Genomic DNA, 17,249 nt, shown 5'->3' with positions numbered 1-17,249 from the left:
TCTTGGAAGAATTCCTTTAGACAGAGGCTGTGAAAGAAGGCTTCAAGGTCACCACAGAATTGTATTAAGTTTGTAGAGGAAGTGGGCAGAAAGAAAGACTCTTCTGCTGGGCTGAGTTGATAGCTGGAAAGGTTAACAATATTGTTAGTTGAGCTGTCATTGTTGTAGTTGTAGTATCCTGAGGTAAAAAGTAATTTAGAAAATTAACTGTCTTTTCTTTTTTGTAGGAAGTGGAAATGTGGTTTATAGATTTCTTGTCTAGTATAAGTAAAGCCTCGTTCTGGGGGGTCTTGCATGGATGCCTGATTGTTGATGAGAATTTCAAGTTCAGAGAGTTCATTTTTAATCATGTTTTGTTTATTGTAAAGGATTTTGATATGCTTATCTTACTAAGGATATTCTGAACTAGAATCACAGGTGCTTTTTGATTTGTTTTCCCTAAACAGTATTTTTCTCCTTATGGTACACCAGCCAAAGTTTGATTTGATTAGACAAGAACAGTGAGGGCATTAGGACCAAGAGAAAGACATACATATTGCTCTGTGTTATGTCTGGCAAAAGGTTCCCCGACTGAGTGCTGTAGTTATGTGTGAAAGAAAGTCAGCGACTGCCTAGTTCTCATCTGTTGATCACAGTTAACTTGAAGCGTCAAAACAGGGGAAGCTCTCAGCTTTGCTTGCAAAGATAATATCACTGCAGCCCAGGCAGCAATTGGAAACTTAGGAGTGGCAGGAAATATTCTGAAAGGAAACTATCAAAAATGGAATTTATTTTTACTTTTTCTCAGAATTAGAAATGAAAGTCAAAACTTAAGCCACCTTTTAATAAGCTCTTTGCTCAGCTAAATACTTTCTTTCATAGATTCTTTCTGGAATATTGTATAATAAAGGATCTCCTTTACCTGACTGGATCTATGTTATCCCTTATAAGTAGGTATTTTTGATTTTATCTACAAATAAAGGGGAAAGCATGAAACATCAGTTTAATGAGGGGGAGGATCCTCTCAGCATATAGTAATAACCAGTTTTTTTTGCTGCAAAGAAACCGGAGAGCTGGGCTGTACGAAATCTCCAACTGATATTTAACATGACTGTCTCTATTGTTTTGTCACCAACAGTATGTTCTTAAGGAAGAGGTGCAGATATGGATCACGTAAGATTCAGTTTCTTTTGTTGCTGCTGATGCTGGGTTTTTTGCTGTTGATGGTCACAATCCTGAATCCTCCCTCCCAAGACCTGAACAAAGAGGGGGCACCTCAGCTGTTAAAGCTCAGCCCCAGAGAAGGGAATCAGCTGGACTTTCTGGAAACCCAAGAAATGTTGGAGACACAGGAGGCGAGCCGGCAGTACTACCCCATGGAGGGGTTATCCCATGTCATCTCCCTCCAGGAAGATGAGCTGCTTGTGGCCGTTGTGTCACCCACAGCCAGGAGAAACCACAGCAAGACTAGGAAAGGATACAGAATGGTGAAGCAGAAGAGCAAAAGGAAGAAGGAAAAGACTGATGTCAAGCTAGGAGGGAAGAAAGAGTCCCAGCCCACGTCCTTTCCCCTGCAGCAGGCAGAAGAGACTGATGGGCGTGAGCAATTCGCAATCTTTGGCCTGGAAACTCATGGCTTTAATGAAGCGCTCAGTGAGCGGATTTCTCTGCACAGGGAGCTGCCTGAGGTACGGCATCCTTTGTAAGTAAAACATCCTAATTAATTCCTGTGAGAAACCTGACCCTCCCAGTTGCCCCCTAAAAACATCTTTCCCTTGACTCCTGAGAAACCCGTCTCCTTTCTACCACACGATCCCCCTCAACTAGAGCACCAGCACTCCTCCCCTAAGGAAATGTATCCTTTACACCAAAACCACCTCTCTTTTCCAAATTCTGTGCCACAGGTTGGGAACCTGAAACACAAATCAGAAATTGGAGCACAAACTAACAAGATTCATTCGAATCAGACATATCACCCTCTTCTTCTCAGCTCCTGAAATAACAGGGCACAACAGCTTTCCCTACATTTTATATCATCCCCTGAGGATGTTGACAGCCAAGCAAATACTATTACAGGACCAGCGACAGACACTTGTCTCATTTTCTCCCTTTCTTGAATTCTCTAATTGTGGGGATTTCTGTTTTCTTATAACTATACTCTCAGACTCAAAGTGAGAATTCCAAGTGACTTTGGGGCTCTTAAGGATCGTATATCAGGTAAAAGAAGTGCAGATAATTATAGATATTATTGGGGGGGGGTGTGGAAGGAAGAATGATTGCAATGTACCAGAGAGATAAGGTGGATGAGGTAATATCTTTCATTGGACCAATGCACCAGTCACTTTGGGTTCTCCAGTCCCAGCAGAGAGGGAAGAACAAGTGCACAATGAATAGCGTGCAAGGCAATGTTTGTAAAACCATTTGCTCCTTGTTTTGTGCCTCTCCTGCCCTTTTTCTTCAACTGGCAGAGGCTGTCACCTCACTTCTCCCAGGTAGAACACAGGTTTGACTTTTCAACCTGCGAGCATGCTTATTTATTAGCCTGCTCATATCATGAGGAGTGTGGCGGCCTCTGCTGGCACATATGAGAATGGAAAAATGTTGCAGCTGGCTGGGTTATTTAACAGGTGTCTGGGCCCGTGGGTGCTAGTTAGCCATGTATTGGTATCTGAGAACTACAGGGCTGATTGGTCTGTTGTGTATGGGAACCACAAGGATGACCTTTGCTAGCTGTAAGATACCCTGATAAAAATCTGATTTATGCTTGTTTGCATGTCTTTTGTTAAATAGTTATGTATGCTTAGACTTATTTTACTGAATTATATTCAGCTGATGTCATCTTTTGTTCTCAGAGTGCGTCATATGTGAGCAATGACCCAGATTCTGCAACAAGCTTCACTAGTGTGAGACCACTGGCAGCTTGGGGACCGAATGGCCCAGCCCCCCGACTCGAGGGGGAGGGGTTCTCTGCATGTGGGAGAGGACCCCTGCCCCTTTGAGGAGCAGACACACATCCTACCCCCTGGGGGGAGCCGCTGGGAGGTGTCACTGGTGTCCTTTGTGCTCCACCCATCCCTCAGCTAACCACCCCATGCACCTGCTCACCACTTCCACTCCGCTGTGATTGTTTTCTATTCTGAATAAAAGTGATCTGTCCCCAGAAGGGGGTCAAAAAAAAAACTTGGGAGGAAGTCAGCACTGAGTTACACATGTATAGAGTATTGTGGGCTTGCACAGGTTTCACTCTGGACAGAATGTTGGTCCAAAAATGACTTAGTTTCTTAACTGCTGAATATTTTGCACTGTACTTGATGTGAAGACAATGCCGGGATGTTTGATACATGTCCAAAACACTAAAAAGTGTTGATTTGTTAGGTATTCATTGCCACTGAGTGAAATGATACAATTATTTTCTAGTATATTCTGTTTTCTCAAGAGGGCAGTTTTGTGTGTCCCCTGAGGGAGCTGATGTCATTAGCATTGGAAGGAGGACAGAGAATACTAGAAAATCTCTGGGTCTCCTATGCTTCATCTTGCTTGTTCAGATTGTAATCTCCTCTTTTTGTCAGGGTACTCAATATAACCCTTGTCACCTTAGTACTTGGATACCTTACGGTCATTCATTAATTTTATCTCACAACCCTGGGAAGTTAGAGAAGGACTATTCCCATGCTACATGATAAACTGAGGCACAGGATAGATTACAAGGCTATGGCCAGTTAAAAAAAATCTAATGAGAAATTCACCTGCATCAGTTGGTCTTGATTGGTGAGGTTCAACCTGGTACCTAGCCAGGTAAGCAGTGGAGCTGATAGCAAATTGCTGCATTGTCTATTGCATTAAAGCAGAGCACTGGAACTCCACTGTTTTAATTTAAAGATGACCTAGCTCAAACACAACAGAAATTGATGCCTGCTCTTCACTGCAGCCAGCCTCTCATGAAAGTGGAGTATGGCCCCTTTCACCCCTATGGCTATATTCCACCACTTAACTGTAACCCGGCTGAGGGTGGCACTTCACCCAGCATGGCTCAGAGAAAGCCTCTTCGCCCTCTGGGTCAGTGGATGGCCGCTCCACATGTCAACTCAGTCACAGGAGCCGAATTAGCTAAGGCAGATGTCATGGGGCCCAGACCTGTGGTCAGGCCGAGCACAAAGTCAAATAAGCCCAGACCCTCACTCGGGGAGACCAGCAACAGCTCCAAAGCTCAGGCCTGCAATCTGGCCGAGCGCACAGTCACATAAGCCCAGCCCATCACTCAGGGCAGGTGGCAGTGGCTGCAAAGCACAGACCTGCCATCAGGCCAAATTCACAGTCAAACAAGCCCAAGCCCAGGGTCTCACTCAGAGTGGGGTAACAGTCAGGTCTCCTAACTCTGGCAGAGAGCAGATAAGCACAGGCAATTGCTCAGAGAAGTGGGGTGGGGTGGGGAGGAGACTGCTACCCACAGACTGGGTGGTGGAGTGCGCCACTGCATACCAGTCCAGCGCCCCAACAGTGTCAGAGCCACCTGCCACTGGGTCAGTGAGGATCCAGACTGCAACACGCTGACAGAACCAAGCCAGCCATCTGTCAGCTATTTCCAAGCTCCCCTCGCTCGGGCATACTGACTGCAGAGGCTGTTGTAGCCCTCTGTGTGATATGCAGATGGGACCTCCGTGAGAGCTTTCATCTCCTTGGCATCAAAGTCTATATGTACACCCAGCGCTCTTGGCCAGTCTTCTATTTCTGTGAGGTCCACCACAGACTTCCAGCTCCACAGGTCAGGACAGGTGTCTGGCTCCTACCCCAGCTAGGCTCCAGCTGAGCTTCTGGGTCTATCTTTTACACTTCCTGTCTCACCTCCTGACTTTCCAGACAGATGATAGGCAGGTCTGGGGCTCTGCCCCCCAGAACTCAGAGGCTCTTTCCCCTCTTGGTCAGCGGACAGCCACTCCACCCCTCTACACCGACACATCAAAGGCTCCTCCACGGGACCACTGTGCTCTACTCATTCCTGGTGGATGTGTGTGGCACTTTTCAAAACATATATGAATAGAAGTTCTGGGTCTCTGCCAACACACCCTCCACCTTCTCACTAAAACTAACTAATAGAACAAAGTCATACCTCCTCTTATCCCATTTACTTCTCTGGCTAGGGCGGGAACATGGCCAGGGTGTCAAGATGACCTTTCATAGCTCCTGGGATTCTTCCAGCAGTGGAGCGAGTTATGCTTTAATTCTGTTCTCATTTGTCAGGACCCTGAAGATGCAAATGCTCAACACACACACCTCGCCCATCATCCCCCAGGGGTACATTTGCCACCTTTGAGAACTCCTGCTCTCAGCTTGCCCAGGTACAGTTTGCATCTCCCTGCACTGGGGAGGTGAGTTAAGTCTGTCATCTTGACTTTCTGACCAGGGCCTGTCCACGGACAGCTGTTTTTCTCCCTTGGGATTAAGTATCCAATATTATGTACCTGGACAAATGCAAACATATAACATTTCTAAGAGTTTTAAATTACCTCACAATCCTATAGCTATCACGCAACTGCTGCTGGAACTTGAATCTCAATTAGACATTTTTCTGGGGCAGAATGGGAGTCTCCTCTGGCAGTGCCTTTGCCTTGCTGAATTCATGTAGGGTTGACCTGAATTCAGTATTATTCAACGGTCAGATTCGACCCCTCTGCCCTTATCAGTCATGACCTTTGCTTGTTTGAAATGTTCAGCCAGTGATGGGCCTCTTCTTACCACTCTGTGCAGCTGGCCTAAAGTATAGAAAAGAGTTTCATGAGCCAACAGCCCCTCTCATTTAGCTGAAGTCTAGTTATCTATATTTGTACTACTTTCCAGTCACCATGACAACTGAATGCCTTGCCACCGAGGCTTCAGTCTAGCACAGTATTTTTCAATTCCTTTCCAGTAAAGATCCCAAAAATAGTATCAACTTTCTTGGCATGAGAACACTACTAGCAGTAAAGTATTGTGGGATTGTGGTAGTACTTGTTAGTCCTGGTTCAGAGGCTTCATCAGTTCCTTGTTTTCTCTTCCCTGTCTCTGGATATACCTGTTAAATCAGATTCTTTCCCTCTCCCCTAGACACTGGTGTTAGCCCTTTTCTCCTGGCTTGAATGACATTGGAAATTTTTTTTTAAAAAATGATAGACCATATGGATCCCATTGCCTTTAATGCATTTACAGCAGAGATTAATTTGGCCCAACAACTAACCTTGGGTAATTTGCAAAGCTATAGAACTATATAATTTCCATGTAATTCTTATGTAATGTCATGGTACTTCCAATGAGAATTTCTTTCGGTTAGCAATTAAATTGCCTAGACAAATTAAAGTGAGTCTATAAGGAAAACTCAATATTTTAGCTCAGAATTTCACATTTAGGTACACACACAACATTTGTGCACACACATTGTACCTATAAACTATGTATCTGTGAACCTATGTTGGACAACTGTGGACACTGCTACCGGTTAGAATGTGCAAACACCCACTTTCAATGAGCCCAAATCAGCCTACGTGTGCAATAGATGCAGGAGCACTTTTGTCCATTCAAGTGTTGCATCCATTTAAGAGTTCTTTAAAATGTGATCCCTAAATACTCTGAACTGGGTGAGGATGTAACCCCCTAATTTCCATTAATTATGTGGCTTCCAAGAGTGAAGTTCTGTCCTCACTGCAGTCAATGGAAAACCTCCCACTGACTTCAGTGCGTCCAGGAATACGCTCCAGGTCACTCCTGGGAATGCTGTACCAGATCAGAACACTGAGCCTTCTGGTCACACTTGCTGTCTCTGAAGTGGCCGGTACCAAAACCCTTAAAGGAAGGAGCAAAATATCTTGCAGCAGACAGTTATGAAATGATGTGCATACTCAGGAAGTTTCTGCCTAACCCGTGCCGAAGGCTGGCTTACACCCCCAAACCATAACCCTTTTTGAATATATATGATTTTTAGAAAAATATTTGTATTTGACCTATTTAATGTAACTGTAAGTGCTTTCACTGTCCATATAAATGTCTGATCTTTCTTTGATCATGCTAAGATACAATAATATCACGTGGCAATGAATTACACAGGCTGACTATGCATTGCATAAACAAGTACTTTCTTCCAGCCATTTAAATGTTGCTGCTTTTCAATTTCTTGGCTGTTCCTGTGTCCTTGTATCGTGAAAATAGAAAAACAGAAGCATCTGACTGACCTCCTCTATAACACTCATAAATTTCCATATTATTTCTTACTTGCCACATCTTTAATTTAAACAGTCCAATACTTTCACTCTCTCATCATATAGACATCTTCCCATGCTTGTTTTCTGTCTGGACCCTCTCTATTTCAGCTGCCTTTTTCAAAGTAGGAAAGCAGAATGCACAAAGTTCCCACTTAAAGAAAACCATTGGTTTCTACAATGCCATATCATATTTTCAGCATCCCATTCATTAGCATCCTAACATTTTGCTTGCTTTTTTAACCATTGCTTCACCCTCTGCAACAATTTCAAGCTGTCTGCAATGAAGTAAGGGTAGATCATGACTTTCAGCCTCAGAAAAATGGTGTGTTCATAATAAGCTTAAAAAAAGGCATTACAACTAATTTTCCCTCTAATTTTTCCATCCATGTGTAGATGGCTGTGGGTGCTTTGCTAACCAGCTGGGTGATACCTGAACCTCTCACGAGCAGCCACCGAACCACTCAGCTTTCAGGGAACACCGATTACAACCTTCCATATCAGGCCTCTCTCATTCTATCACATACAGATGTCTGCAGCAGGACTATGACCACAACCTACCTACCGCTAGTGTCATCATCTGTTTCCATGACGAAGCCTGGTCTACTCTCTTGAGAACTGTGCACAGTGTTATGGACACAGCCCCAAAGGCTTCTCTGAAGGAAATTATCCTTGTCGATGACCTCAGTCAGCAAGGTAGCTAGCTCCCTTTTTTCAGTCCCTAAACTCTATTGTCAAGCTCTAGGAAGGAGGTTATAATACTGCATGGCAGATTTGGGGAGAATGGAACAAAAGGGATCCTCCAAAAGTGAGCTAAATACAGAAAAAAAATTGGTTGCCAAATTTTACTTTTCCTCTCCTAAAGTTCAGCTTCACCCTACATTTAAAAGTGTTGATTTTTTTCCCTGTAATTTCCAGTAGCTGTAAAGCCTTTATTATGGCATCCAGATTTAGACCTTAGCTGAAGCCTGGAATGGAAAACTTAAAATTGCTGAAGTAATCCCAGGTGCTTGGAAGAGATGTGGCTTTAGTGAACATCTGCAGTTACTCTCTCCGACAATGACTCAGAGGCTGCGTCTACATGACTGCGATCTGTCGACGGACATTACTGTTACTTTTATCAGAATTTTCCAGATCTGAAGAAATGGGTCTGTCCCATGAAAGCTCATCACCTAATAAATTATTTTATTAGCCTTTCGAGTGCTGCAGCGCTGCTTTTGTGTTTTGTGTCGGAAGACATCTTCTGACAAAACTTCTGTCAACAGATTGTGGCCACACACGAAAGTGGATTGTTCTGTTGATAGAGAGTGGACAGACTGCCTGACCACTCTCTTTACAGAATGGTCAGCTGGAAGCACAGTAGACAGGGCTGCCTAATATCCCAGAAGCCCTGTCTGTTGACTGAGGGGCCCCCCAGAGCATCCACACTGGCTGTCTGTTGACAGATTCTGTCCAGAAAGGCATTCTGCCTTCTGGGAGAATGGCAGAATGCTGCCAACAGAAGTGCCATGTTCTGTCAATTTATGGTGATGTGTCTGTGTCATGTGTCATTTACTGTAATGTGGAGGCTCCGCGAGTCTTGTCCACAAAACACCAGTTTTGTGGACAAGACACTCTGGTGTAGACGTAGCCTGAGTGTTGTTGAGCATCCCCTTGCAAGGTGCTGAGTGTGAGAAGCTGTCACTGAAACCAAGGGGAAAGGAGCTTACTTTCTGCTTCTGACAGGAATAAGTCAGCATCTTACATGACTGGTCGCTATGATATCCACTCTACCTTGCACTATTATGGGAGTCACTGAGAATATTTTCCTTTTATTACTGAGTTTCGCAGACAGCTTTGTAAACATGGAGATATGAGGACATTCCAAAGGCTTCTGTTTCTTGTGGCATTTCAGTGACTAAACACTGAAATCAGAGGGCAGAAAGGTGCTTATCAAATGATTAACAACCATATTCTTTTTCACACACATTCACACACTCTGTCTTCTTTTATAACATACATTCTGGCTATCTGAAGGGAAGGATTGCAGCAATGAAACAGAATCAAGAAACCTCCAATAATCTAGATGGGATTTATTTATTTATGTTGTGCACATCATTAGCGCCTAGTTATTCCTTCCACCTAACAGGTATAAAAACTGAATAAGCAGGTTACTTTTTCTTCAGCATTTGACAACTGCCTGATTTTTATACTACAGATTGCATTCTACTTGGAAGGACTTGTGGGGCTCCTGGCTTCAGTGGGAGTCAATATACTGAGCATTTTAACTTTCTCACAGGAGGGCATTTTCTGCAGCCCTCAAACCATTTTTGTGACTCTTTGCTGCAGGCTCGTCCATTTTTTCAACTTCCTTTTTAAAAATGTAAACAGCCAGACCAGCACACAGTTTTCTCGTATCAGTCTCATCATAGTTATTTACTGGGGTAAAATCACCCCTCGGCTCCTACTCATTAGTCTGCTCTCCAAATAACCCTGGATTGCATTGGTCCTTTTTGCCACAGCATCACACTAACAGCTCATGTTCAATTGCTTTTCTGCTACAACCCCCTAAATGGAGGACCTTGCATTTGGCTGTTTCAAAACACATTTTGTTTGCATATGACCAAAGATTGCTGTGCACAACCATCCTGTCCCCGTCATTGTGTCCCATGCCACCAATCTTTGTGTCACTCTGTCACAAATTTTAATCACCAGCAGAAAGGGCAAAGGGGACGTTGCCTCAGGGCAAACCTATTTTAAGGGGTCTGGGGTTCTGGGCTGCCACCACTAGCACAGCAACAGCAATGGCTAGAGCCTCAGGGCTGTTAAATCAATGCCAGAGCCCCATAGGGTGCTGTCCAGGCAACACTGAGGGCTGGCTCCCCCTAGCCCTGCCCCTTCTACCCAAGGCCAGCTCCCTTTGCGGTGGCCTGGAGCTGAGCCCCACCTCCCAGCCCCCCACTGTCCAGGGCCCTGCAAAATCTGTCACTAGCCCTGATTGCCAGTGATTTTATATTTTTTTTTTCAGATCAGTGATAAAGTTGCTCAAACTAATCTCTTCAGTGGTGGAAACATCCCTGTTTTATGATGATTCCCCATTTACAAGTACTTTTTGAAATGTCTCAGTCCATTTAATGTGTACTTTTAAAATATTGGCTAGTGCTAATTTTTTTAAAAATGAGAATGGTGTGTGGTACTACAGGTCTCTTCAGTATATTACATCCATGCAGTTACTTTTATTAACCCAGTCTGTAGTCTCAAAGGATGAAATCAAGTTAATTTGACAGAACCTACTTTTCAAACAAAAATACTGATTGGTAAAAAATGGAAACATGACAAATGCTGATCAGCTTTTCCATTATTTCCCCTAGGACTGATATCAAGACTAACGGGCCTTTAGTTAGTTGTGACATTTTGTTTGCCATTTCTGAATAGTTGCACAATCTTAACATTTTTCCAGTCTCCTGGGATTTTCCCAATAACCCAAAAATTATTAGAAATTAGTACCATTTATCTCCTCAACCAGCTCTTTTAAGATTCAAGGTGTGCAAGTATTCCAGGCCTGCTGAGTTAAAGCATGTTTATCCCTGCAGATTCTGTATAAGGCCTCCTGAGTGACTAATGAACTGGAAAGGACCTCCTCATCCTCTGTGACACCAAGTACATCATTGAGCTTCTTTCCAAAGGCAGAACAATTTTTTTACAATGAAAGCTGAGATTCTTGCAGAATTCCAGGAGCTGCAACTTTAAGAAAAAGAGTAAAAGTCATGAGACTTTTGATAAATTTGTGGAAGCTGATAACACTCAGAGATGACCCATTCCTGCTGATGGCTGGGAGAGCAAGAGTTGTGGGTTTTAGCAGATGTTACTGAGCAAGCTCAGTCCATTTGAACATGCTCAGCACAAGCTAAGTAGCAAATGAGGGGGCGGGGAGGAGGATGTATCCCCACACACAAGTTCTCTCTGTTAACATGGGATAGCACCCTTCTTCATGCATGGACATTTTCCTCCATAGATGTATCCTGAGACAACTTGAATTCTTCTCTACCAGCAAACTATACTCTCTCCTCAGTGTTTGTTCAGCCCATCTGTAGTTGAAGGGCACAGAAGTAGGGAAATGTAAGGGAAAGTCACATTACTCCTGGCTTGTCCCTAATGCAAACAGAGGATTTCAGACTCAGTCTCCCCAGCTGTCTCAGAGTGGCAGCCATGATAGTTTGTAGTGTTGCAAAAAACAGGCAGTCCTGTAACACCTTAAAAACTAACAGATTTATTTATTGGGTGATGAGCTTTTGTGGGTAAGACCCACTTCTTCAGACATCATTAACTAATGAATAAATTTGTTAGCCTTTAAGGTGCTGCAGGATTGCTTGTTTTTGTGTCTCCACAGCTGTGTTAGTCCAGCATCTGTTACAAGTTCTAAATTCGCTTCACTTTGCTTCTGTTTTAAACCAGCACCATGTTAAAAAAAATGCTCAAGTGTGTCCTTGGGCTCAGCTCATTGTACAAATTGGTGGCAAGCTCCACCACCACCCAAGGAGTACCTCAAGAGTAACTGTGCGCCTGTCCCACGACAGCTCATCACCGAATAAATCATTTTGTTAGTCTTTAAAGTGCTATGTTTCTGCTGCTTTGTTTTGTTGGAGTACAGACTCACACAGCTACCTCTCTGTTACTCTGACTGAGAAAGTCACCTTTCTGTCCAAGCTCTCCCCTTTCACGATGATGTGATGGGAAGGGAGTGGTTTACTGCACTCCATTCCAGGGGCCAGCACACTCCTTCCAGTATGCCCACCCAGATCCACTGGCTGACTTGTGGAGAGGCAAAAACCATGGTTCTCTCATTCGCTACCCAATTTCCTCACAGCTGGGGGAGGAAATGGACACAACACAGTCCCCGTGTCCAGACGTGCAGCCTAGGAAGGTCTGACATAGCTGAATAGAAGTTGGAGGTGAGCCTTTGCTCTTCCTGACTCCCTGCGTCGCTGGGGAGGACAAATGCAAAGTGAACACAGAAACTATTTTACTATCTGGGGAGCACCATTTTTACCAGAAACTGTTGTGGGCTTGTTGTGATGGATTGAATCAGTGCTGAAATCTGAATGATTATTATGTTTATTGTAGGGCATCTGAAGTCAGCCCTGAGTGAGTACATCTCCAAGCTGGATGGTGTGAAATTGATCAGGAGCAACAAGAGGCTAGGGGTCATCCGGGGTCGCATGTTGGGAGCTGCAAGGGCAACAGGGGATGTGCTGGTCTTCATGGACTCCCACTGTGAGTGTCACACAGGCTGGTTAGAACCGCTGCTGAGCAGATTAGCCACTGACAGGTAAATATCCCTTTGGGCTTAGCATGCAAAACGTTTAGAGGTTTATTGGAAGGGAATGCGTCACCATGAAGAACTATGATCTTTGAACTATTTAGATAGTTCACAATGCACACCCTTATTCTAATACCGGACTAAAGGACGATACTCATAACCTTTTAAAACTCGGGTCTCTTCATCCCTACTGTTCTGTCACTCTCACTCCATGTGCATTAACCTGCAATTTAGATGACAAGGTAGATGAGGCAATTAAGAAAGCACAATAGCAAACCTTTTCCCTCTAGGACTGTCTAGAGAGGAATCCACTGAAGCCTGCCGCTGCAGTGTCTGAAATGCATTAGCATTCGTGCATATGATGGCCAACATGATCCTAGCCATTTGGTGATCCTAGACAGCAAGCATCAGATGACAAGCATCTGTGAGAGCAAACTCCAGATAACTAGCATCTGTCAGAGAAACTCCTTCAACAGTTGGCACTAAATGCAGCACTTGCTGGCTGACTTGGTGTATGTCTATACTTACCCATTCAGGATCAATCTCCTGGTGTTCGATTTCACACACCTGGTAAAGATGCATAAAATCAATCTCTCTGGGGTTGGCAGTCAACCCCCTGTACTCCTCCTCTCATGAGGAGTAAAGGAGGTTGACCTCCCTCAGTGAGGACAGACCTTACAGTCAACTGCAGATACGTCAATTCTAGGCATGCCATTGCCATAGCTCAAATTGTGTAACGGCAATCAACTGTAAGGTCTAGTGTAGCCCAACCCTTAGCGATGTGGCCAAGAGTTGAACTGGCACAGCAGCTGAGTTATCTTCTCCTGTGAGCTGCTCCTGTGTGAGGTCCCAGCTGATGCACACTGACAGGGCAGGATGGGAAGGGCTGCACTGCTTTACAGCTGCCTAACTCCTAGTTATTTCATAGAATCATGGAATTCTAGGGCTGGAAAGGCCCTCAGAAGTCGTCTAGTCCAGCCCCCTGCCTAAAGCAGGATCAACCCCAACTAAATTATCCCAGCCATGACTATGTCAACATGGGACTTAAAAACCTCCGGTGATAGAAATTCCACCACCTCTCTCAGTAACACATTCCAGTGCTTCACCACCCTCCTGGTGAAATAATTTCTCCAACACAAAGACCAAAGAGAGATAATGCATGACTGTGCTCAGCATTCAGCAATCACCAAGCACTACAAAGAGGTTAGGTTACTGAAGGGTTTCATGCAGTAAGTACGTACTCTTAAATAATAAGAATTCTGAAGCCACTGAAAATGAAATGTTTGAACATCAAATTCCATAACATTAACAGTAAAACAAGCCTGTTTGTAATACAGTGAATTGCTAAGAGGGTGAGCGTGTGTTTTGAAAAGAACCTCCTCTAAAACACTTACTGGCTCATTAAGTGACCATAGTAAGAAGCTGCAAACAAGGTTATTACCAGGCAATGAAATGGCATGTTTTTAACCACTGACAATGACTGCTTTTAAATTTGTCCATGTTAGCTTTTCGACATGATTGCATTGTTCAAATGCAGAATGAAAGATGCTGCAAATATGTGGAATATATGATACTCTCATATTCTCTGTCTGCCGATTTCTAAAAAGGTCTCCCCATGGAAGCAGATTACTTTGTCTTCCGCTGGGTTATTTGTGGCCCATGCTGCTGAAGCTTCATAATGTAGATCTACCCTAAAATCACAACAGAAAGCCTTAAAGGAAAGTCAGTGATGCAGGGATGCTTGTTACATGCCACTTCACCCAGGGATTACAAGCTTAGGAGAGGAGGCATGGCTGGTGACTCCAAAGACACAAATTCATGCCACATTGATTCACTGGCTGAAACTCTGCAAGGTGAGAGACAACGAGAAGTCTTGTGGCACCTTATAGACTAACATATTCTTGGAGCCTCTGACAAAGTGGGTCCGTGCCCATGAAAGCTTATGCTCCAATGAATCTGTTTAGTGTATACAGTGCTACAGGACTTCTCTTTGTTTTTGCACATACAGATTAACATGGCTACTCCTCTGATACACGGCAAGAAAGCAGGCCCACAGGTGGGAGGAGGTGGGGGAAAAGGGGAGAAGTTGCCTCAGGGCCTGGCATTTCAAAGGGGCCCAGAGCTTTAGCCACTGCTACTTTGACACCAGCGGCAGCTGGATCTTGGGGCCCCTTTGAAATACCACAGCAGCGCCGCTCTGCCGTGTTGTGTGGCTGTGGTGGGGGGGTGCAGCGCCACGGTCTGAACTGCACTGAAGGCTGGCTGCCTGGCTGCCTTTGGCTATGCCCCTTCCAGGGCACAGAGCCGACCCACCCAGTACCTTGCCCTGCGGTCTGTGGTGTCTGTCAGCACCACTGCAAGAGATCGAAGAAACCACCAATGCTGCTGTCACCATGAGGCTTCCACAGTGGTCAGGGAGGAGCTTCACTGGTGCCTTTTGACCCAGGGTAAAGGATTCTGATCCCAGCAGCGCACACCAACAACCCTCGTGCAGATCCCATGTGCTGAAAGTTTACCCCACGTTTGCACAGGGAGCCAAGATTTAGTCCGGAGTAAAAGCTTCAGGATTTCCAGCCCCTGAATAGAAGTGTGGCCTTATTTGGAAAACGGTGTAGCCTGACATCGTCCCTTTCTAAATACCATAGCAGAAGCATTCCTCAGGCAAGCAAGGGAGTGTGGTCTAGTAGTTAAGACACAGAGCTGTCACTCAAGAGAACTGGGTTATAGTTTTGCCATCTGTTAAATGGTGCTAACACTATGGGGGGTTACTTACTGTTTTTCATGAAGTGTTTTGAGATGCTTGGATGGAAGTGCAAGGCATTAGTATAATACACTTGAATTAATTAATAAGGAGAGAAGCTGTGAAATTGAATCCAGAGTCACCTCTTTGTACAAAAGCAGTGAAGTAGAAAACAAGGTTTCACTGACTCATGAATCACCCACCTCTCTACTCAACTGTGTGCTAATTACGTTGTCACTCAGTCACTCATTTTGGCTGTAGAAGAAAGCGTGTTAGCGTAGGAGAGCACTTCATTAGCTACGGAAGGTGACTCAGCAACTGCCTAGGTTATACAGTCTTTCTAATGCCTAAACCTTTGCAGTACTTCCAACCAGTAACAACCCAATGCTCTCCCAGATCTGATGATAAAAAAGGAAAGAAAGAACAAATCAAATTATGTAAATATAATATACATAATATATAAAAATCCAAGCTAAGTTACTAGAAGGAGACAAATATATTAGTGTGATGTACAACACGAAGGCAAAATGCAGTACTTTATCTACATAGCTAGCTAAATTCTAGTTAAATTATTCCTTTTTGAAGTACAAAATACAGGCTTATGGCAACAGCCATAAGCTTTTTGTCTTCCATTTCTGATAGCAATGAAATAGCCATAAGCAAACAATTTCAGATGTCTGTGAAAATCAGTAGAGTCCCCATTCAAAACACATTCGTAAATCAACCCAGGCTTTGCGAATCATAGTGTGGTTTCCGTGGTTTTTCCTAAGTGCGTATATGTTAGGTGTGCCAATGCTGAGATTTTGTGCACCTGAGCCCAAAGACTTAGAACTCATTACGTTAATCTGTCTTCTAATCCATCATGATGCCTTCACTTGGTTCTACAATACAGATCACCAATTATTTCAAAATTGTTGTGAAATCTAATTAAGAATTACTACAGTACCTGAAAGCTGCCGTGCTGGATGTTTTCTGTTGTTGCAATTCAATGTGAGTTTTACCAGTGGGTACAGGATAAGGTGAAAAAAGAGAGAGAGAGAGAGTTTTATGCTGATTTATTATGAAGGATGTAAATATTTTCTGCAAAAGTCAAACAATATCTTCACCTCTTCTTGAAAATTCCCTTCCATACGGCCTGCAAATTCCAGCTTTCCAGATTTCAAAATTCACAGAAAACTGCTGCCTGCCCTCTCGTGAGCACAAAGCATGAATTCCTCAATCCAGTACTCTCACAGTGCCACTAGCTCGGCATTCATTTCAGAATACTAGTCAACACTGACCTTGCTTTCAAAACCTTCCTCATACTTAGTCATCTGAAGCTATGTAGCTAACCTCACAGGTTTTTGTCGTTCTTCCGGGTCTTCTTCTTATGCCCTTCATGTGGCTAGAATAATACTCAACAATATGTGTTGCACTTACATAGTGTAATAAGGAACAGAGAGGTAGCCATGTTAGTCTGTAGTCTAACAAAACAAAACAGCAGGCATGTAGCACTTTGAAGACTAATGAAATGATTTATTGTCTTACGTAACATGTTAGTCTGAAGCTCTCACTGCCCTTTACAAAAGTGGAAAAGTATTTCTTCCATTTTACAGGTGGGAAAATTGTAGGTGAGATGTTAAGATCAAAAGTCAAGAGTTTCCGCTATCAGTGGCTAAAGTTAGGAATAATTCCTGAAAAAGATGACAGGTTCTTTAAGTACAGAGCACTCAAGCAGCTCCCATCAGGCCTCAGCACCTCTGAACATCAGTACCAGAGAGAAAGCCGCGCTAGTCTACATACTATCAAAACAAAAAAGCAGTAAAGTAGCACTTTAAAGGCTAACAAAATACTTTGTTAGGTAAGCTTTTGTGGGACAGACCCACTTCTTCAGACCATAGGCATACCAGAACAGACTCAATATCTAAGGCACAGAGAACCAAAAATAGTAATCAATGTTGACAAATCAGAAAAAAATTACCAAGGTGAGCAAATCAGAGAGTAGAGGGGCGGGGGGAGGGGAAGG

General features: G+C 43.8%; 1 protein-coding gene across 7 annotated transcripts in view; it reads left to right on the top strand.

The window, feature by feature from the left end:
* Positions 1-610: 610 nt before the first annotated feature.
* The window catches only part of GALNT15 (polypeptide N-acetylgalactosaminyltransferase 15), a 55,186-nt gene continuing 38,547 nt past the window's right edge, over positions 611-17,249 (top strand). For 6 of the 7 annotated variants that reach the window (XM_074984517.1, XM_074984518.1, XM_074984520.1 and 3 more), the window contains exons 1-5: positions 611-929; positions 1,118-1,667; positions 5,218-5,315; positions 7,735-7,901; positions 12,309-12,513. In XM_074984517.1, the coding sequence (XP_074840618.1) occupies positions 1,119-1,667; positions 5,218-5,315; positions 7,735-7,901; positions 12,309-12,513 (1,019 nt within the window). In that variant the 5' untranslated portion in view covers positions 611-929; position 1,118. Of the gene's footprint in view, positions 930-1,117; positions 1,682-5,217; positions 5,316-7,734; positions 7,902-12,308; positions 12,514-17,249 lie in introns of all 7 variants that reach the window. The other variant, XM_074984515.1, reaches the window with a different exon arrangement.

This window comes from Carettochelys insculpta, chromosome 2 (genome assembly GCF_033958435.1).
Source record: "Carettochelys insculpta isolate YL-2023 chromosome 2, ASM3395843v1, whole genome shotgun sequence".
Taxonomy (NCBI): Eukaryota; Metazoa; Chordata; order Testudines; family Carettochelyidae; genus Carettochelys; species Carettochelys insculpta.
The sequence above is the reverse complement of the archived record's forward strand: the minus strand, read 5'-3'. Positions and strand labels throughout refer to the sequence as shown.